This window comes from Macaca fascicularis, chromosome 11 (assembly GCF_037993035.2).
Source record: "Macaca fascicularis isolate 582-1 chromosome 11, T2T-MFA8v1.1".
Classification (NCBI taxonomy): domain Eukaryota; kingdom Metazoa; phylum Chordata; class Mammalia; order Primates; family Cercopithecidae; genus Macaca; species Macaca fascicularis.
In genome coordinates, this window is record NC_088385.1 from 126,622,903 (window position 1) to 126,644,730 (window position 21,828).

The 21,828-nt window shown below is 43.4% G+C and overlaps 1 protein-coding gene across 1 annotated transcript in view; it reads left to right on the top strand.

Moving 5' to 3' along the window:
- Nucleotides 1–21,454, top strand: part of TMEM233 (transmembrane protein 233) — a 47,077-nt gene extending 25,623 nt beyond the window's left edge. Inside the window, exons 2-3 of the mRNA XM_005572375.5 lie at nucleotides 8,058–8,194; nucleotides 19,069–21,454. Of these exons, the coding sequence (XP_005572432.2) occupies nucleotides 8,058–8,194; nucleotides 19,069–19,075 (144 nt within the window). The 3' untranslated portion in view covers nucleotides 19,076–21,454. The remainder of the gene's footprint in view (nucleotides 1–8,057; nucleotides 8,195–19,068) is intronic.
- Nucleotides 21,455–21,828: the final 374 nt, after the last annotated feature.

Sequence of the window (21,828 nt, forward strand, 5' to 3'; positions counted from 1 at the left end):
ACAATCACTGTACCAAACTAGCCACGTGACTGGGTAAATTGCTTTGACTTCTTTGTGCCTCAGTTTTCCCATCTGTAAAATGGAAACCACAAAGCACCTAGCTCATAGTGTTGTGAGGACCAATCCAATCATTCTTGAAAAACATTTAATGCAGTGCCTGGCATATACTAAATGCCTCATAAATATTATCTATTATCATTGTTATTTTGTCAAAGAAAGACTGAAGGCCAAAACATTTAGAGAAGAAAACATTTTACTTCAAAAGAAATGCAAGAGAATCCACCTTCAAAAAGACCAGCTAGCCAAAGCAAAACACAAGTATTTAAAAGAAAACAGATGCAAAGCTGCCAAGGTGACCAAGTTGTTTTATATTAATCTGTTCCTGGAAAACAAAACAGTATCTTTCTGAAGATATTACAATATCCACAAAGGAGGTAACCTGTGTTTAAACATCATAGTTGCAAAAGGTAGGGATGAAGCTGTCTTTGCCAAGATTTATGGGAAGCACTCAAGGTTTTAATATTTGAGGGATCAGGACTAGACAGACTGGCTCTGTTATTCTTGGTGTATCTCAGGGTGAAAATTGCTGTTTCTCTCTCCTGACTGTGATACATGATGTGCTTAGTCATAATGGAAGCAGGAGACAGTGTCAGTTTTCTTTTCATATTATTCATAGGGGGAAAAAATCTAGAAGCAGATGCACCAAACTGCTAATAAGGGTTATCTCTGGGAAATAAGATTAGGGAAAGAGTTTTACTATTGACTGTATGTGCTTCTGTAGCATTCAAATGTTTCACATGTTCACAAATTGCATTATTAATTTTTAAAAGAACAAATAAGATCATGTAAATTTTGAGTATCTAAAGCCACCCCATTTCTTCCTAGTTCTTCCACACCAGATGGAATAGTTTACATTCTAAGCTCTTCAGAAAAAGATTTATAAACCACGCATTTTCTCTAAAATCCATTTCCACTGCTTCAGTCTGTCGCATCTGCCAGGAGAACCTCAGTATAAAATTCCAATTAAAAGAGGAAAAGAATTACAGCTGACATGTTGGGGGGGCAGGCAAAGAATTCTTTCTGCTTCACTGTTAGTTCTCTACCCATAAGCCCGAGACCCCCCAGCCATGGAAGTCCTTCACAATGAAATCTCAGAGTTGGAGTCTGCCACTCTCGTCCCTCCCCGCATCTTCTTTCTTTTACCCAGCAGGTCTACCGATAGGCAGCCCTTTTCCCAAGTACCAGGAGAGAAAATGGATTCGGAAAAGGATTTGTGGGGAGAGGAGAGTCCACACTTAATACTGAAAGAGGCTTTTCATCTGGTTTTCAAGCCAACAGCAGCCCCATTCCTAGATTCACTCAAGGTCTCCCCAACATGTCCCTGGAAAAATGGTGGTTTGCAAAGTCAGGAGGGTTACATACAAGATGCCACAGTGGCAGCAGGTGATGAAGGCGGGGCAGGATTCACCTGTGGCTTGCACCCAAATCCCCTTCAGCCAGGTCACCAAGCACAGCCTCTCTTCCTTGTGTCAAACAACTCAAATGGCCAAGGACCCTCATTTCACCTGTGCTCATGGGCAATGCAGAGGTGATAGATGTACCCTTCTACAGGACAGACTGGCTGCCCTTCCCACGTTTTTGGTCACTGCTGCTGAGGACATGAAACTGTTTTTTCATCCGAACAGGCAGGATCTCTTTCTTTAAGAAAGAGAGGGGACCTCATTATTTTTCCTATGAATTCATCATCACGGCTATCATCTCAGAACTGTGTTTTCCAAGGCAGCACAATAGGTCAGTTTGGGAGGGTCTGAATTCATATAATTCTAAACTGGATTATGAGCTCAGAATTTAGGGTTCTAATATTCTATGCAGTGATTTTGCTTGTAAAACCTCTAATACAGCTTCTCAAAGTTGGGTCCCCAAAGATTCTGATCCAGTAAGGGGTAGAGAAGATTCTGTTACACCCCCAAAGAGTGCAGACTTAAAATAAGAGCAAGGCAGGAAGTAGCAATTCACAGCAAAAGCTAACATTCATTGAGCATACACTAGGTGCTGAGCCAATGCCAACCACTTGACACACATTAATTCATTGGATCCACCAATGTGAAGTGGGTGCTATTACTATTGCCCCCGATTTACAGACGAGGGCACTAAGGCTTAGGAAGGTTGATAACATGCCTTAGCTCTCACAGATGATAAGACATGGAATTTAAACTCAGATCTCTGAATTTCAAGCCCATGCTCTATTACATACTTCCTTGGAATAAATATAAAGATGATGGGCATCTTGACCTTGAAGGACATTAAGGATAATTACATAGATCAGAAGTTTTCAATCCTGTGAAGCTTAAAAATGATAATAATAGGCTCGGTAAGGTGGCTCATGCCTGTAATCCCAGCACTTTGGGAAGCAGAGGCAGGTGGATTGCTTGAGGTCAGGAGTTTGAAACCAGCCTGGGCAACATGGCAAAACCCCATCTCTACCAAAAATCCACACACACAAAAAAAATTAGCTGGGTGTGGTGGTATCCACCTGTAGTCCCAGCTACTCAGGAGGCTGAAGTAGAAGAATTACTTGAGCCCAGGAGGTCGAGGCTGCAGTGAGCCAAGATTGTGCTACTCCACTCCAACCTGGGTGACAGAATGAGACCCCGTCTCAAAAAAAATTTTTTTTAATGATAATAATAATGAAAGAGCAACCCAAGCATCTATCAATAGCTGAAGGGATAGACAAAATGCAATATATCCCTACAATGGAATATTGTATATATCCCTAGAATGGAATCTTGTATATATCCCTACAATGGAATATGTATCCCTGCAATGGAATATTGTATATATCCCTACAATGGAGTATTGTTCATCCTTAAAAGGGGAAAAAATTCTGACACTTGCTATAACACGGATAAACTTTGAAGACATTATTATGTCTAAGTAAAAGAATCCAGTCCCCCCAAAAAAGCAAATATTGCATAATTTCCCTTGTATTAGGTACCCAGAATAGTCAAATTTATGGGACTCAGAAAGAATTGTGGTTGTCATTGGCTGGGTAGAGGGTGAATGGAAGTGAGTATTTTACAGGTATGGAGTTTCCACTGGGGAAGATGAAAATTCCAGAAATAGATGGTGGGTCATGGCTGCACAGCAATGCGAATGTACATAACGCCACTGAACAGTATACTTAAAAATGGTTAAAAGATTAAACTGTAGGCATATTTTACCACAACAAAAAAATCACACACAAAAAACACGTACTGCCTGGTCCCCACACCCGTTAAATCAGAATCTTTCCATGATAGGGCCTGGTTCTCTGTATTTTTTTCACTACCAACACCCAAGATGGAGAACTCCAGAATTCAAAACTTGGAATTCGGGAACTCACCTTTCCGGAAGTCCCTAACATTGTTTTTGGTTCTCGCTCTCTCATTCATACAAGAGGACTGAAAGCAATTCCTCTTCATTACTGAGTCTTCCAGCCTGTTGCTGACTCAGGTGGCCCAGATCCAAGAATTAATTGAAGGTTCCGGAAGCAGAAAGCTCTGCGGTATACTGGGTATTTCTCTGGCTTGTAATTGTCTGCATATGTCTAATCCCCCTTGATAGTCCAGGAAGAGGAGCAATTATTACTGAAGTGCTGTGATTTCAGAATCAAGGAAGAGGTTCTCAGTGAAATCTGTAATTCACAGCACTGATGGAGTCCTTCTGTATGTAACTTTTTTTTTTTTTAAATGCAGGGTCTCACTCTGTCACCCAGGCTGGAGTGCAGTGGCACGATCATAGCTCACAGCAGCCTCAAACTCATGGGCTCAGATGACCCTGCCACCTCAGCCTCCCAAGTAACTTAGACTACAGGTGTGCGTGTACATAACTTTTAAATACATATTTCCAGTCTTCTTTGGGCTGCAGCACAACTGTTGGGTGACTCTTAGCCATGGGATGATAAAGAGAGCTTATTTTTCAAAACTGTGTGTTCTTTTTATTTTGAAAAATTGCAGACCTCAAGTATAAGTGAGCAAATAACACAATGACCTATATAATCACCAAAATGCATCAATAGTTAACATTTTTTGCCATTTTTATTTTTATTTTGCTGAAAATTTAGGCACAGGTTGCAATAATGTCACTTCTAGATAATGCAGCCTATATCTCCTGTAGAAAAAAAATCTCTTATGTAACCAAAATATAAATATCACACTCAAGAAATTTAACATTATTATATAACATTTATTCTACATGTGAATTTCCCCAATTGTCCCAACGATATCTGCCATTGCTACTTATTTATTAATCCCAGACGTGATCAAGGATCATACATTGCATATAATTGTTAGGTTCATCTAGTTTTCTTTAATCTAGGAGAGTCTCCTGATGTGTGTGGGTGGGAGGGTGTGCACGTCTTTCATGACATTGACTTTTTAAAAATAATTTCAAGCCATTTGTCTTGCAGAAAATTGCTCAAATAGAATATACCCTATTATTCCCTCTTAATTAAAAAAAAAAAAAAAGCTAAACACATTGAGAAAACTACATAGGGCCAAGTGCAGTGGCTCATGCGTGTAATGCCAACACTCTGAGAGGCCGAGGCGAGTGGATTGCTTAAGGCCAGAAGTTCGAGACCAGTCTGGCCAACATGGTGAAACTCCATCTCTGCTAAAAATACAAAAATTAGCCAGGCATGGTGGCACATGCCTTTAGTCCCAGCTACTCAGGAGGCTGAGGTGGGAGAATGGCTTGGACCCGGGAGGCAGAGGTTGTAGTGAGCTGAGATCACGTCACTGCACTCCAGTCTGGGTGACAGAGCAAGACTATGTCTCAGGAAAAAAAAAAAAAAAAGGAGGAGGAGGAGGAGGAGAAGGAGGAGGAGGAAGAGGAGAAAAGAAAGGAAAAGAAAAGAAAAGGCAAGAAAAGAGGAAAGGAAAAGGAAAGGGAAGGGAAGGAAGAAGGAAATGAAAGGAAAAAGGAAAGGAAGGGAAGGGAAAGGGAAGGGAAGGGAAGGCAAAGGAAAGGAAAGGAAAGGAAAGGAAAGGAAAGGAAAGGAAAGGAAAGGAAAGGAAAGGAAAGGAAAGGGGAAAGGAAAGGAAAGGGGAAAGGAAAGGGGAAAGGAAAGGAAAGGGGAAAGGAAAGGGGAAAGGAATGGAAAGGAAAGGGGAAAGGAATGGAAAGGAAAGGAAAGGAAAGGAAAGGAAAGGAAAGGAATGGAAAGGAAAGGAAAGGAAAGGAAAGGAAAGGAAAGGAAAGGAAAGGAAAGGAAAGGAAATTGCATAAGTAAAATGTCCTTGTCAGGGTATTTTATCAGAAGGCACATGATGTCAATTGGTTAAGATTCCCTTATTATTAAAGGGAGAAGAACAGTATCTGGCCTTCATCTCAGCAGCAGGCAGTCTCTGAATACCTCTGCTTTGCCTGGCACTGTGCTATGTCCTGCAGACCTCAAAGATGCCCTCAAAAAATTCACATTCTGTGGGGAAACAGACATATTCATTCACTCATTCAGTCAGTAACACATTTCTTGAGCTCCAACAATGCGCCAGACACCACTAAGTACTAGCAACAAGGACGATATTTAAATATTTAACAAGTTTGGCATGAGCACAGAATCAGAGAAGATGCTCTGCTAAGTGCACTAATAACCCTTAAGTTGTTGGATCATGGGGAAACCAGGGAAAATGCAGAGGAGCAAGCGGGATGGTTGGGATACTGGGGAAGGGGGACAAGCTTCAGAGTAGCTGCTATTTATCAATGAGTACAGAGTATTTCAACATTTTAACAGCTGGGAATGACAGCGTTGGCTTGGGCATGGAGATGAACAATTTATCTAAAGTCCCTGACCTCATGGATTGATCTTCTAGTGCAGGAGTGGGCGAACTTTTTTGGTAAATGACCAAATAGTAAATATTTTTGGGCTTGCAGGCCCTACATTCTGGACAGAGAGACAAAGTCCCAACTACTCAACTCTGTCTTTGTAGCACAAAAGGTAGTGTGTCAGTCCATTTTGCACTGCTATAAAGAAATACCTCACACTGAGTGATTTATAAGAAAGGAGGTAGCTTTGGTGCGTGGTTCTGCAGGCTATACAAACATGGCGCCAGTATCTTCCTCCGGCGAGGACTCAGGAAGCCTTTACTCATCGTGGAAAGTAAGGGGGAAGCAACTGTGTCATGTGGCGAGAGAGAGAGAGAAAGAGACAGAAAGAGAACGATGCCAGGCTCTTTTAAACAACCAGCTCTCACATGAACTAACAGAGTGAGAACTCATTACTGCAGGGAGGGCATCAAGCCATTAATGAGGGTCTGCCCCCCGACCACAACATCTCCCCCCAGGCCCCACCTCCAACATTGGGGATCACATTTCCACATGAGATTTGGAGGGGACGAACATCCAAACTGAGGTAGGCGGCGGGACTTGACTCCAGAGCAGATTGAAGACTGGCTGAAACAGGAAAAAGGCACTCAGAGCTCCTCTCCATCAGGCGTGCTCACCAGTGCCATGACAGTTTACCATTGCTATGGCAGCACCCAGAAGTTACTACCGCTTTCCAGGGCAATGACCCAGAAGTTGCCACCCCTTTCCAGGGCCACCACCCAGAAGTTGCCACTCCTTATCTAAAAATTTCTGAACAACCGGCCCCTTAATTTACATATAGTTAAAAGTGAGTATAAATCTAACTACAGCACTGCCCTGAGCTGCCACTCTCAACACGCTGCCTGTGGGGTAGCCCTGCTCTGCAGGAGCAGCCATGGAGCTGTAACCAAGTCAGGGCTCTAATGCCACTGCCTCCATAAAGCTGTTTTTTTGTTTGTTTGTTTTTTTGTGTGTGTTTTTTGAGACGGAGTTTCACTCTTGTTGTCCAGGCTGGAGTCCAATGGCGCAATCTCTGCTCACTGCAACCTCCGCCTCCCAAGTTCAAGCAATTCTCCTGTCTCAGCTTCCCGAGTAGCTGGGGATTACAGGTGCCATCGCGCCCAGCTAAGTTTTTGTATTGTTAGTACAGACACAGTTTCACCATGTTGACCAGGCTGGTCTCAAACTCCCGACCTCAGGTGATCTGCCCACCTTTACCTCCCAAAGTGCTGGGATTACAGGAGTGAGCCACCATGCCCAGCCTAAAGCTGCTTTCTTCTACCACCAGCTCACTCTTAAATTATTTCCTAAGAGAGGCCAAAAAAATTCCCAGGCTAAGCTCCAATTCTGGGGCTTACCTGCCCTACAACAAAACTATATCAAATAGCCACAGACAATAGTAAACAAATGAGTGTGACTATGTTCCAAATAAGCTTTATTTACAAAAACAGGCAGCAGGCTGGATTTGGCCCATGAGCCATGATTTGCAAACCCCTGTTCTAGTGAACAAGACAGACATACTCATTTGTCCTTTTATGCTACAAATACTTATCCAGCATCTTCTACATGGCAAGTATTGCACTTGACACTGGTATGCCGTGCTGAACAAGACATATGGCTGGGCATGGTGGCTCATGCCTGTAATCCCAGCACTCTGGGAGACCAAGGTGGGTGGATCACTTGAGGTCAGGAGTTCAAGACCAGCCTGGCCAATGTGGTGAAACCCTGTCTCTACTAAAAGTACAAAAATTAGCTGGACGTGGTGGCAGCCGCCTGTAATCCCAGTTACTCGGGAGGCTGAGGTAGGAGAATTGCTTGAACCTGGGAGGTGGAGGTTGCAATGAGCCAAGATTGTGCCAAGCACTCCAGCCTGGGTGACAGAGTGAGACTCTGTCTCAAAAAAACAGAAAAAAGACAGATGATGACCCCTGCCCACGTTGCACTTACATGCTGGTGGGAGAGACAAAATCTTATTATGTGAATGCTAAGACAAAAGTCATCAGGAAATACAGAGGGGGCAGTTAACTCATCCTTAGTGTTTAGGGAAGGATTCCTGGAGGAGGGGATGACCATGTTGTTTGTTTAGCAGCCTGTCAGTGAGATGAGCAAAGTCACCAGAGGGCTCTTGGAGCCTTTTCATCAGGACAGCCTGAGTACTTCCATCCCTTTCCCTGTGGGTTATCTGTCATCACCAGCTCTTCCCTTGTGTCCCCCAGTCTCTGAACAGCTATAACGACGGAGACTACGAAGGAGCCAAGCGGCTTGGGCGGAATGCTAAGTGGGTAGCCATCGCCTCCATCATCATTGGCCTTCTCATCATCGGCATTTCTTGTGCAGTTCACTTCACAAGGAAGTAAGTAGGCTTTCTGAATCCCTCCCTACGTCAACTGCCCTTTCTCGAATGCCCATTGGAATCTGTTAGGGTAGATTAGGTTATGCTCCAGTAACAACCCCAAGCCAAAGGGTTTTCATGTTTTCTTCTCAGAATAAATCTGTCCCAGTCCAGAGGGACACAGCAACATTGTGGATCTTCTAGTGCAGGAGTGGGTGAACTTCTTTGGTAAATGACCAAATAGTAAATATTTTTGGCCTTACAGGCCCTACATTCTCTGGACAGAGGGACATAATCCCAACTACTCAACTCAGTCTTTGTAGCACAAAAGTAGTGTGTTAGTCCATTCTGCATTGCTGTAAAGAAATACCTCAGACTGAGTGATTTATAAAGAAAGAAGATTTGGATCCTTCTTTGGATCAACAATATGGATCCATTACATGGATCATATAGGTCAGTAGAAGGTCTCTCCTCCACACAGTCACACAGGGTCCCACGCTATACAAAGCTCCACCATCTTGTAGCTGCTCTGTCTAGAACAGAAGCCAACAAACTTTGTCTGTAAAGGGCCAGATAGTAAATCTTTTAAGCCTTGCGGGCCATATGGTCCCGATCATGGTCTCTGGCACAGCTACTTAGCTCTGCCATTTTAGCACAAAAGCAGCCATAGACAATATAGAAATGAACAGGCGTGGCTGTGTTCCAATAAAACTTTATTTACAAAAACAGGCATCTGTCTGTGGGCTGTAGTTTGCCAACTTCAGATCTAGAACATGAGGTGTCCTCAGGCAAAGGCGGGGGAGAGGAAGACTGGAGAATCCCACATGGGCTTTTTACTGCCTGGCGACAAATGTCGCTTAGGCTCACATTGACTGAAATCAGTCACATAATCCCACCTAACTGTAAGAGGGTGGGAAATGTGGGAGAGTAAATGGGATATTTAGGATTGCTATTTGCTCTACCCTAGAACATCATCTGCTAAATAAACTCCTACTTGCATCAAACTAGCATAACTGTTTTAGTTTAAGGGCAGAAGGGTCACTACATATTTTTGGTATTGACAGTGAACTCTCATCTCATAAAAAGATGGATGCTGTTGATGTGTTGTCCTCTGAACTGGGACAAATTTATTCTGATTTCTCTAACCAGCTCAGATGGGCTCCATCTGCTAGAATCAATAACACTTTCCATCAGAAGTTTGACAGATGGCAAGGTCATGTGATAGGCAACCCAGACCCGGAAATGACAAGCCCAGATCCATCTCTGTCTTGCTATGTAATTTCTGGTAAGACAGATAAGAATGCTGAGAAATTCTTTCACTTTTCTGTCAGAGCGGCATGGCTACTCCTATACCCTTGACCAAAATCCTACACCCATCGAGCTGAGAAGGTCAACCTCTTTCTCTTGGTTGACAAAGGAGGCTTACCGAGATGGGTGAGGGAGGAAGGAGACCTCTTTTGACATTCCAGATCAGCCAACCCAACCTTGGCAACCAAGAGAGTAACAGATGTCATGGTAGATCCACTTCCTATCAAACAAGGCAGATCCAGGAACAATCAGTGGCAGCTGGGTAGAGGGGAAGGTATCAAAACAGGAAGTGTCACAAAAGAAAATTAAATGGCTTTGGCCAAAGAAAAGAGAAAAGGACACTCAAACATGAAAGGAAACTCATGGTTTCTTGCCTGCAGGATGGCAAATTTGATGTTGGCCTATGAAGAGAAAGATGGTTGGAGAATACATGTGAATGAATCTGACTATATTCTTCAGAGAAGGTGTAAGGTGCTTGTGAACTTGTGAGCAGGGGAGCCACAGAGTGTGGGTTTAATGGTGCGGTTTTGGCACCAGACTGCCTGGACCCAGGTCCCAGCCACCAGTTATTCACTGTGAGACCTTCAGCCAATTGTTTAACATTCCTGAACCTCAGTTTCCTCACCTGTAAAATGAGAATAATTCATTTCATAAAGCTATTGTAAGGTTAATTGGATGACTCACAGAATGTGTAGGTTGGTGTCTCTGTTCTTTAGTGGGTGCACAAAAATATAAATCATTTATTAATCCTATTATTACTATTATTATCAATGTTACTGGGAAAGGACCTCAGAATTCAAGATGTCATTAAATAGAATTCAAGGCTTTATGCTTATGAGCCAAACAAAGGACAGTGTTCCAAGGGAATGAGGCCAAGCCTTGGCTTGGCTCCTGGGAACTTGTGAAAATGCATACTGCCTAGATTAGTGTTTGAGCTAAGTGGGTCATAATAATAGCAGCTGACACTAACATAGACCTTGACATATACCGGGTACTGTTTTAAGCTCTTACATGAATTAATCCTCATTGAGTCTTCACAGCAACCCAAAGAGGTAGATAGGTATTATTATCACTATTTTGCAGATGAGGAAACCGAGGCTCAGAGAGGTAAAGTGACTTGCCCAAAGCCTCACAGCTAGTTAGTGGAAAAAGTAGGATTTAAAACCAGGATAGTGTCACTCTTCAGGCTGTGTTCTTAGCCAAACTCCGCACTGCCTCTAAGTCAATATGTCCCTGCTAGTACACCCAGTAACAAAGGCCAGTAAGTGGTACTTGCTTTGTGGCTAACTCCAGGGTTTATTTACGGGGGAATGGTATGGTGAGGTTTCAACCTACAGAAATGTGTGATGAGTCAGGGCCAAGGTTCACAAAATCAAAGGAGTACAGGGGTCAGGGAAAGGACATACATGAGGTAGCCTGGTTATAGGACAATAGGAAGTGGTGGGGACCATGGTAATTTCAAAAGCACAGTTTAAAGGAAGCAGCCACCACTCTGCTCCAACTGTAACCACTTACCATGAAGGCTTCATGGGGCTCATTTTTCAAGAGATGTTGGAAATCTGGAATTTTATGTAAAATCTGATTTTTAGATATTGACAAGCAATTCACATTACTAAAACACAGAAACAATATTTGCAGCCTAGACACTATCTACTTTGCAGTCTCTAGTGGACAGTCTGCTTTCAAGGATCAGTTTGCTCATGGCAACTCTATCCAAGAAGTGTTGGAAGGGATCTAGAAGCATTCGTAGGTAGACTTTCTCCAATTTTAATATAAGTGTTTTTATCTGGGGATGAAGTGTTTCTGCTTGTGATTGAATGTCTCTGCTTGTGATTGAAGCTTCCTTAGGAATAAAAGGTATGAGAAGGAGTAGCCTCTCTGTTCCTTCTTCCTAAAAGGCACTGTTCACAATGGTTAGAGCCTATGATTTAATACCAGCTTTATCAGGATTCAGATCCTACTTCTACCACACAGGCTATCTGGGCAAATTATTAAACTCTCTCTGCCTCAATTTCCCTAACTATAAAATGAGAATTGAATTATTTCCCCATCTGTCGGGTCAAATTCCTTCTAGATGCCATTCCCTCTGTTATTAAAGAAAACAGGCCAGGCATGGTGGCTCATGCCTATAATCCTAGCACTTTGGGAGGCAGAGATGGGAGGATCTCTTGAGGCCAGGAGTTCCTTGAGCAGCCTGGGCAACATAGCTAGACCCCATCTCTTTTTTTTTTTTTTTTTTTTTTTTGAGACGGAGTCTTGCTCTGTCGCCCAGGCGGGAGTGCAATGGCTGGATCTCAGCTCACTGCAAGCTCTGCCTCCCGGGTTCAGGCCATTCTCCTGCCTCAGCCTCCCAAGTGGCTGGGACTACAGGCGCCCGCCACCTCGCCCGGTTAGTTTTTCTGTATTTTTTAGTAGAGACGGGGTTTCACTGTGTTAGCCAGGATGGTCTCGATCTCCTGACCTCGTGATCCGCCCGTCTTGGCCTCCCAAAGTGCTGGGATTACAGGCTTGAGCCACCGCGCCTGGCCTAGACCCCATCTCTACAAAAAAAAAAAAATTTTAATTAGCCGGGCATGGTGGCACACACCTGTGTTCCCAGCTATTTGGAAGGCTGAGATGGGAGAATGACTTGAGTCCAGGAATTCAAGGCTGCAGTGAGCTATGGTCATGCCATCGCATTCTAGCCTACGTGACAGAGTGAGACCCTGTCTCAAAAAATAAATAAATAAATTTTAAAAGAGAGTTCCATGGAGAAACTCAAATTTAAAGGCTTTGTCATATGCATGTATGGGCAAGAGAAGGCGGGGGGAGACAGAGAGAAAGAAGGAAGGAGGCAGAAAATAGCCGTTAGAGAATGAAATCAATTCTGTCTTCCAAGTAACACGGCCAATTTCTCAGTAATCCTTTGAAATTAAATCTCCCAGCCCTCATTTATGGGAGGAATTAAATGACAATGTGAAACTTCTAAGGCAAAAGTGCCCAAGCTTTACACTCCATAAGAGTTACCTGGAGAGGTTTAAAAAAAGTTAGCATCCGAGCCTCACCTCAAAAGATTCCAACTTGCTAAATCAGAAGTGAGGCTCAAGAACATCTGCATGTTTCAGCTGCCCCTGCTCCCAACCTGAGGATTCAGACGCAGGTGGCGGGCAGAACCGTCTTTGCCAAACCTTGGCAAATATCCTGCATCAAAGTCCACAAGGAAGAACGTGCGGATGGTGGCCATTCATGGACTGGCCAGTTTTCATTTACAGCAAACTCATCATCCTAATCTGCTATGTCTAACCCAATGCTAGGGAGGGGAATGGAGTTGCCACCTAGCAGGTCTACCCACAGGCAGACTCCTTTGTAACAATCTGTTTCCACAGAGGGGCTGGAAAAATCTGACATTAGAGGAGTCGAAGCCTGACCCAAAACCCATGAATCTGTGAGTTTTCTGAGTTTATTCATTTCCAAATGCTGTCTGGGGGCCGGGTGTGATGGCTCACACCTGTAATCCAATACCTTGGGCTGAGGTGGGAGGATCTCTTGAGGCCAGGAGTTTAGGACCAGCCTGGGCAACATAGCAACACCCTGTCGCTCCAAAAAATATTTCTTTTAAATTAGCTGGGTTTGGTGGTGCACACCTGTAGTCCTAGCCATTCAGGAGGCCGAAGCAGGAGGATCTTTTGAGCCCAGAGATTGAGGCTGCAGTGAGCCGTGATCATACCACTGCACTCTAGCCTGAGCAACAGAGTGAGACCCTGTCTCAAACAAACAAACAAAACAAACAAACAAAACAAACAAGAACACTGTTTGAAGTAAACTACTGCCTTTTAAAAATTGTAAATTCCCTGTCTTAAAAAAAAAATGATTCTTAATCCTTATCAAGAAAGCTGTAGCCAGTGTGTTAGAGAACAGATTGAAATCTCAAATGGTTGAAATCACGGGTAGTTTATTTCCTTGGCATAGTCTCAGATCATGATAGTCTTTACCCAAACTCATGAAAAGCTCTCATTCATCCTATTTTACAGGATATCTACATAAGCCACATGGTGGCTGGGGCAATGAAACACAGGGTTTCATGACATCAAATTCCTAAGAGCTGGGAATTATTCAACTGAAATATTAAACCATTTTGGATAGAATCCTGCATTGACAGCAGAGAATTGTTCTTGTCCAGACAGAATCATGGACTTGCAGTCTTTCAAAGTCAGAAAACTCTCCGCCCTCAAGTTGCTAGGGAAAGTGAAGAAATAAATCACACAGGTGAAATGTTTAAATATAGTAGCCATCCGTTTATCAATCCTAGTAATTCAAATCCCTAGTCAAAACCAAACTATTTGCAGACTTTTGCTTCCTGCTGATACCTTGAGGACTCAAGCAAGATTAGGTTATTCTAGTGATGTTTCTCAAAGCACAAATCTCAGAGCCACCTAGGACAGATTCATCTGGGATGTTTATAAAAATGCAGGTTCCTGCACCCCATTTCCTGAGTAGCCTGGAAATACCACAAGCCACCTTCCCCGAAAAATAATTCTAAATATTCTGAAGTTGCAGAACTACTATTCTAGGACTTTGCATTTAATGAAGAACATTCTTGCCTCTGTGGACATGTGCCAACAAACAAGACTTTTTTACATCCCTAAGATAAAAAGATAAACAGTTTTTCTTCTCTTACACACTCAACACAACACACAGCTGTGACCAGTTGTGTTTTGTTTCCCCCACACACCAAGCAATTGTCCAGTGACTACCAACTGGGTATCGTATAATTTAGCTCAATTACTACACCATCTACTGGGAGTTAGAGTCAGATCCCACAGGTTAATGGTTTGGTCCCCCAAGACTGCCTCCCATTTCAGATGCTAATTGCAAGCCCCAGGTTGTGACCTGCGCTTCGGACTGGCTGGCTCTAAGTTGGGGATCTTCATGACCCCCTTCTCAGGTTCTATTAATGTGCTAAAGTGGCTCACAGAACTCAAGGCAACACTTACTTATGTTTACCCATTTATTACAAAGGATATTACAAAGGATACAGATGAACAGTCAGATGGAAGAGATGCATAGGGCAAGGTATGAAGGAAGGGGTGTGGTGTTTCCATGTCCTGTTCAAGTGTGCCACCTTCCAGGTCCCACCACACATTCAGCAATCTGGAAGCTCTCCCAACCCTGTCCTTTTGGGTTTGCATGGGGGCTTCATTACACAGGCATGATCAATTACATCATTGGCCATTGGTGTCCAACTTAACCTTCAGCTCATTTCTCCTCCCTGGAGTCCAGGGGTTGGGACTGGAAGTTCCAACCTTCTAATTACATGGCTAGTTCCCCTGGCAACCCACCCACAACCTGAGGCTATCCAGGAGCCCACGAAGAGTTGCCTCATTAGAATAAATATAGTCCTATCACCCAGGAAATTCCAAGGAATTTGGGAGCTCTGTGTCAGAAACTAGAGTCAAGACAAAACATCAAAACAAAAGATTCTCCTAGTACCCAGACTACAAGGGTGTTAGGAGCTCTGTCTCAGGAACCAGATGTAGGGACCAAATATTTATTATTCTTTATCACAATATCACACTGAAGGTATCTGGTAGAAGCTTCAGTTATTGCTGCTTCCCTGGAAAGTCTGCACACCTCCCAAATTTTCTCTTCCTCCCTCCCTTTTGTTTTTGGTTTTTGTTTTAGAGACAGGGGTCTCATTATGTTGCCCAGGCTGGTCTTGAACTCCCAGCCTCAAGTGATCCTCCCACCTCAGCCTCCTGAGTTAGCTGGGATTACAGGGTTGAGCCACCACACCCAGCTCTTTTCCTCTCTCCTTGAGATCAGGCTCTTGTTCTCTTATCTGATGCTCTGTGGAATTTGGCAGAATGTCCTTAGCAGCAGAAACAGTTGACCATGACAACATTTGGGTATGAGACAAATGTCCTCTGTGACAAATATGACATTCTCAGATGACCCTGCTAATACAGTGGAGTTTCTTGTTACTTAGGAGTAAGGTTCTCATGTCAGGGCACAAGGTGAGCTTTGAGTATATCAAACTTAATCTTGGAAGTATCCAAGGAGGGCACCCTATTGGAGACTCACACATGGTATCTCGATCAGCCCGCATAGCCAGTGAATGTCTCCAGTGTTGGAAGAGGTGACTGTTCCTTGGGCTGAGAGTCAGCTGAAGTATGTGGCTGGGTTTAGGGTTCATGGCATCTGTTTCAACACCGGAACCACACTCTGGGCTCACATAGAAGGAACAGATGTGACATCCCCCTCCGTGCTCATGATCATTGAGCAGGGCGGCAGTCAGAAACTTCAGCTCTGTCGCTTTTTTTCTTTTTGAGGAACATAAATAGTCGATCTGCCATAAGTTAAATGCATGTACAATGCAACTCCCCTGAATGTATGTCTCTGAGCGGTCTCGTTGAGGTATAAACAGCCAGGTACATACCTGTGTGTTAAAAACGCTTGTTTGCCATTCTTAACAACAACAGCCTTTGTTTTCCAAGGTTTTCATTAAGGAAAAACTTACCTCTAAACAGGGATAAGGGTCCCATGACTGTGTCTCCTTAGCAGGCACAGAGTTAGAAGATCTTGACCCATTCTGTACTGGGAAAGCTCCTCTCTCACAAGCAAATTGAAATGAATCCTTTCCTGGCCTCAAAATATCCTTCAATTGCATCAGAATTGGAACAAGACATACATATCAAGGTGGACATGAAGCAGGAACTTGACCTTTTTGCAAAAGCTTAAAAGCAAATCCCTCTTCTTTTCTATATTGTTGGCTGGGGAAAGGCTTTCTGGAAATTGTTTTGCTCAGAGAAATTTCATGATTCCATAATGAAAAATGGGAATCGTTACCTATTTCCAGAAGGTTAGAAGGGGCTTTCTGTGTTGGTTCAGATAAGCTGAGGTAGAGACAAATCAGACTTAAGTTGCCAGCAACAATGGAAGGAATTTTGCTTTGAAAAGGATATAAGCTAACACACGTTGATGAAGAAATCAGAATGAACATTAAAAAGATGTTAAACCTCACTGGTAATCAAGAGCACAAATTAAAGCAACAACAACAAAAAATACTACATATTTTTGCCTGGCAGATTGCAACAATTAAAAAGATGGGGAATATCAAGGTTGGCCAGGATGTGAAAAATTGGACACTATACTGGTGGTGAAAGAGAAAACTGGGACAGTTTTTTGGAAAGTCAATTTGGATGTATCTAATATAAAATCCAGGCACCCACTAACCCAGCAATTCCACTGCTCAGTATCCACCTTTGAGACAGGTGCACAAAAATGCACATAACACAGTAATGCTTCACCCTAGCTATGTGTTAGAATCACCTGGGGAGCTTTAAATGTATGCCAATACCACTGGGCACTGTGGTTCATGCCTGTAATTCCAGCACCTTGGGAGGCAGAAACAGGAGAATCACTAGGGCTCAGGAGTTGGAGGCCAGCCTGGGCAATATAGCAAGATCTCATCTCTACTAAAAATTTTTTTAAAAAAATTATCTGGGCTTGGTGGCATGCACCTGCAGTCCCAGCTACTTGGGAGGCTCAGGTGCAAGGCCAGCTTGAGCCCAAGAGGTCAAGGCTGCAGTCTGTTATAAAGGACCAGTGTACTCCAGCCTGGGTGACAGATCAAGATCCTGTCTCAAAAAATTAAAATAAAAAAAGTTTAAAAAACAATGCCCAGGGCCCACCCTGGACCAATTAAATTAGAATCTCCAGTAATAGGACCAGGGATTGGTAGACTGTAGGGTTCTCCAGGTAACTCTAATGCACAGCTGGGGTTGGGAACCATAGATGTGCAATGATGTTCATTGCAGCTTTGTTTGCGGTAGGAGAAATCTTGAAACCACCTACATGTCCATCAGTAGGCAGGTTAAATTAGGAGTGATATATTCGTATGATGGGATACCACACTGCAGTTTAAACATGGAGACAGGGTCAGGTGCCCTTGTTCACACCTGTAATCCCAGCACTTTTGGAGGCCAAGACAGGACGATCACTTGAGCCCAGGAGTTCAAGACCAGCCTGGGTAATATAGTGAGATCTTGTCTCTATTTTTTGAAAAAGTATACACATAGAGACATCCTTCTTACTATGACTTTACAAGCCCTGCATGATCTGACTGCTGCCTCCCCATCCTCATCTCCCCTCCCCCATCCTCATCTCCCCTCCCCCATCCTCATCTCCCTTCTCTCCTTTTCACTCCCTCCACTTCAGCCACATCAGAGTCTTCTCTCTGAGCAATGCAAGCATATTCCTGCCTCAGGGACTCTGCACTTGCTGTTGCCTCTGCCCGGAACTCGCTTCCTCCTAAAAGCCACTCAGCTGGTTCCCATCTCTCCATCTGGCACTTGTTCTTATATTACGTTAGCAAAGAGACTATCCCTTTAGTCAGTTTTACTCCTGTTCCTTACCACTCCCTGATAAATTCTATATTTATGGTCTGTTTCCCCCTACTGGCATGAGAACTCCAGGGACATTTTCATTTCTGTTACTGCCCATAATAATAGAGCATGGCCCTTAAGAGTGCCTATTTACAGCTGGGCGTGATGGCTCACGCCTGTAATCCCAGCACTTTGGGAGGCCGAGGCAGGTGGATCACAAGGTCAGGAGATCAAGACCATCCTGGCTAATACGGTAAAACTCTGTCTCTACTAAAAATACAAAAAAAAAAAAAAATTAGCCAGGCATGTTGGCGGGTGCCTGTAGTCCCAGCTACTTGGGAGGCTGAGGCAGGAGAATGGCGTGAACCTGGGAGGCGGAGCTTGCAGTGAGCCGAGATCACACCACTGCACTCCAGCCTGGGCGACAGAGCAAGACTCCATCTCAAAAAAATAAAAAAATAAAAAAATTAAAAAAAAAGTGCCTATTTACAAGCTAGACTGCTGGAGTTCCAATCCAGGTGCTTCCTCTAAGCTGTGTGCCCTTAGGTATATCTTTTAAGCAGTCTGTGCCTCTGTTTTCTCATACATAAAATGGAGATAATAACAATGCCTACCTCATAGGGCTGTGAGGGTTAAATTGCACAAACTCCAGGGCCTGGCACACTGTACTCACTAGGTAACTGTTGGGTGTTGTTACTATAATCAGCACTAGAGCAGTGCCCAGCATGTATATACACATTGAATAAATGAGTGAGTAAAACAAAAAAAGAAATTGCAGCACGATTGCATTATGTAAACACATACACATGATGAGTATACAATTTCTAAATGCTTATTGATCAGTTTCAATGCAGAGAAAAACACCTGGAGAACTTACACCAAACTGCTAACGTGCTACTATACTAACCCTTGGGGAGGAGAGTGAGGTTCAGAAATGCTCAAGAGGCATTTTTCCGTATCTGCATTATTCGGTTTTTTGTTTGTTTGTTTTTTGTTGTTTTTGTTTTTTTGCACGTAAGATAAAATAAGTTTTCCAAATAGAATATGTTTCTCAAAAGGAAGCCCCTGCTTAGAGTCAAAAGTGTGCAGGTGGGCTGGTACATTTCAGCATGTGTTTAACCAGAGTCATCGCCATCTAAAAGGAAGGCATCGAGCTGGGAAAGGCAACCACAGAGGCTCAGCCCATGGTCTTTCTCTCTTTCTCTCTCTGTCTGTACCACACAGTGCCTGAGGAACCAGCGGTCAGTGGGCTGTGAGCATGGAGGATGGACCTCATCCACACACACCCAAAGGAGTTTCTGAGGAATGGATCCTCGACTTCAGACTGTGAGATCTTTTCCTCCAGGACTCTCCAGAGGCAGGTCCCTGGCAAATGAGCAAGAAAAAAAAAAGTCCAAAAATGTAGGAAATCCAAGCTGCACAGCCGGATCAGCCAAAGTCATTGATTTGTAAAAATGAAAAGAAAACAGAAAAAAGAAAAATGAAGTCTCACTGTCTCAGTTTAGCGAATCCCGTTGTGTCCACTCCTCTCCTCCAGAGGCGAGCCTCAGGAAATCACATAACTTTTCACTGAGGGGATCCAGGGGATCTCCATATAGGGGGAGATGGAGGTTTCTAGGAAGACCAGCGGGTGCTGGTATTTACGACGTTGAGCACAAACATTTGCAGCATGTTTAAAATTGTCTAGTAGAGTTCAAGTTGTGGATTTGCTTTTCCTTTTATTCTTACAACCTTCAGTAACTCCTCCTCTGGGAGTCAGCACTCCCATGCCCAGGGTTTACCCATCTGGCCATTAAACACTCAAAGAAGGGGCTTTTCTACTCTTTTGTCTTGATCCTTACATTTCCAAATAGGCCCCCTCCCTTGCTTGCATCCACGTTGGTCGACTTGACCAAAACCTCACTCTTCACTCAAACAGCCTCTGAGAATGGACTTAGTGGCCAATTCTAGGTACATGAGCACTTCCTCTATACCAGTTTTGGGAATAAACTGGCTGTATTTATACAATGTGCTTTTTTTTTTCTAATTTCTCACTCTCCTCTCTCTAGCAAGTCTCAGGCAAGATCTTTGATTTTCCTGGATGCCACCCGGAAATGCCACCCATTGTATTTCTTTTCTGTCCAATGTAAACCCTTTAGGTGTGAATGTACTGGTTTAATGATGCCATTATTCTGCCTGCCAGAACACGGCAACCCAGGGTCTCACAGAGCGCAAGGGGTGTGCCACTGCTGGCACACAAGATCATTTTTAAGTAGCTTCTAGGAACAACATTAAGTAATACCAAATCACAAAGAATGTTTCCCCTTTTCTATTCTTTTTTCATCCTGATTACAGCAAGGAAAAAGTCTCTGTTTAGTGCTAGCAGGTCCTTTAGACCTTTCAGACACTACGGCTCTTTCCCCTTCTTAACAAAGAAAGAGCAGGTCTCAGGTTCGGAGTCTTCTGTCTAGAAAGAATGTAATGATATTGTTTTGTGTCATGGTATTTATTTTATTTATTACCTTCCATTTACAGCTTCCCACAGTGGGAGATAGGATATATTGTTTCTGTTCAAATAAATTAACTTAAGAAAAATAGGAGAACTCAAGAAAATGTCAAGTAATTAACACACTACATATGTATATATGGCAAAAGTCACTTCAAAGAATGAATGTCAGAAACATAGCGATAATGAAGCAAAAGAAAGGCAGATTATGCTGGCCGGGCATGGTGGCTCACGCCTGTAATCCCAACAATTTGGGAGGTCGAGGTGGGCTCATCACTTGAGGTCAGGAGTTCGAGACCAGCCTGACCAACATGGTGAACCTCCATCTCTACTAAAAATACAAAAATTAGCCGGGCATGGTGGTACATGCCCATAATCCCAGCTACTAGGGAGGCTGAGGCAGGAGAATCACTTGAATCCGGAAGGCGGAGGTTGCCGTGAGCTGAGACTGCGCCACTACACTCCAGCCCAGGTGACAGAGCAAGACTCCATCTCAAAAAAAAAAAAAAAAAAGAAAGAAAGAAAAAGAAAAAAGAAAGACAGATTATTCTAATTGAATGAATAAGAGGCTGAGAGTCAATATCTGAGTTCCAATGCCCTCTTGTGTTTGCAGGGTTTTTAATTGGCCACTAACTAGCTATGCAAGCCGATTTTAGGCAAGTTTCTTAGCCTCTCTGTGCCTAATATTCCTTCACCTGCAAAATGGGAATACGAATGCCTGCCTACTTACCTCACAGTGCTGTTATGAGAATTAATTGTTGTCATAGATGTGACTAACCATTGGCGGGGGGGTTTCTAAGTACTATACCAATACAAATTTCCACATTTTTTCATATACTGAACCCTAGCAAAAAAATAAATAAAAGCTGATGAACATCAGATTCTACCTGTCATTTTACCCGGATGTTGTGATGAGCCAGCACTTGTCCCAGGAGGACGTTGAATCAGGGACACGAAATCTCAGCACACGGAGATTCTAGCATCATTCCAATAGACTGGATCCTGATTTCTGTTTCTGACATCTTGTTTTTTGTTTGTGCGTGTTTGGGTCCTTGGTCTTTTACCCAAATCAAATGAAAGGTGTTGCTGAGAGGCAGAATAAAAATGGTTTTAAGTAAGCCTGTGTACCACAGCGTGTGAATTGTGTTTTCTTGGGGTTCCCCACCTTCCAGAGATTTCCATAACCAAAATAAGCTCATCTAGTCCAACCCCCAGTCCCCAGGGAAGTCCCCACCTTCCAGAGATTTCCATAACCAAAATAAGCTCATCTAGTCCAACCCTCAGTCCCCAGGGAAGTCCCCACCTTCCAGAGATTTCCATAACCAAAATAAGCTCATCTAGTCCAACCCTCAGTCCCCAGGGAAGTCCCCACCTTCCAGAGATTTCCATAACCAAAATAAGCTCATCTAGTCCAACCCTCAGTCCCCAGGAAAGTCCCCAGGGAAGTCCCCAGAGAGGCCAGAGGTGGCGCTAGAGAAGCATCACTCTGAACTAATTTA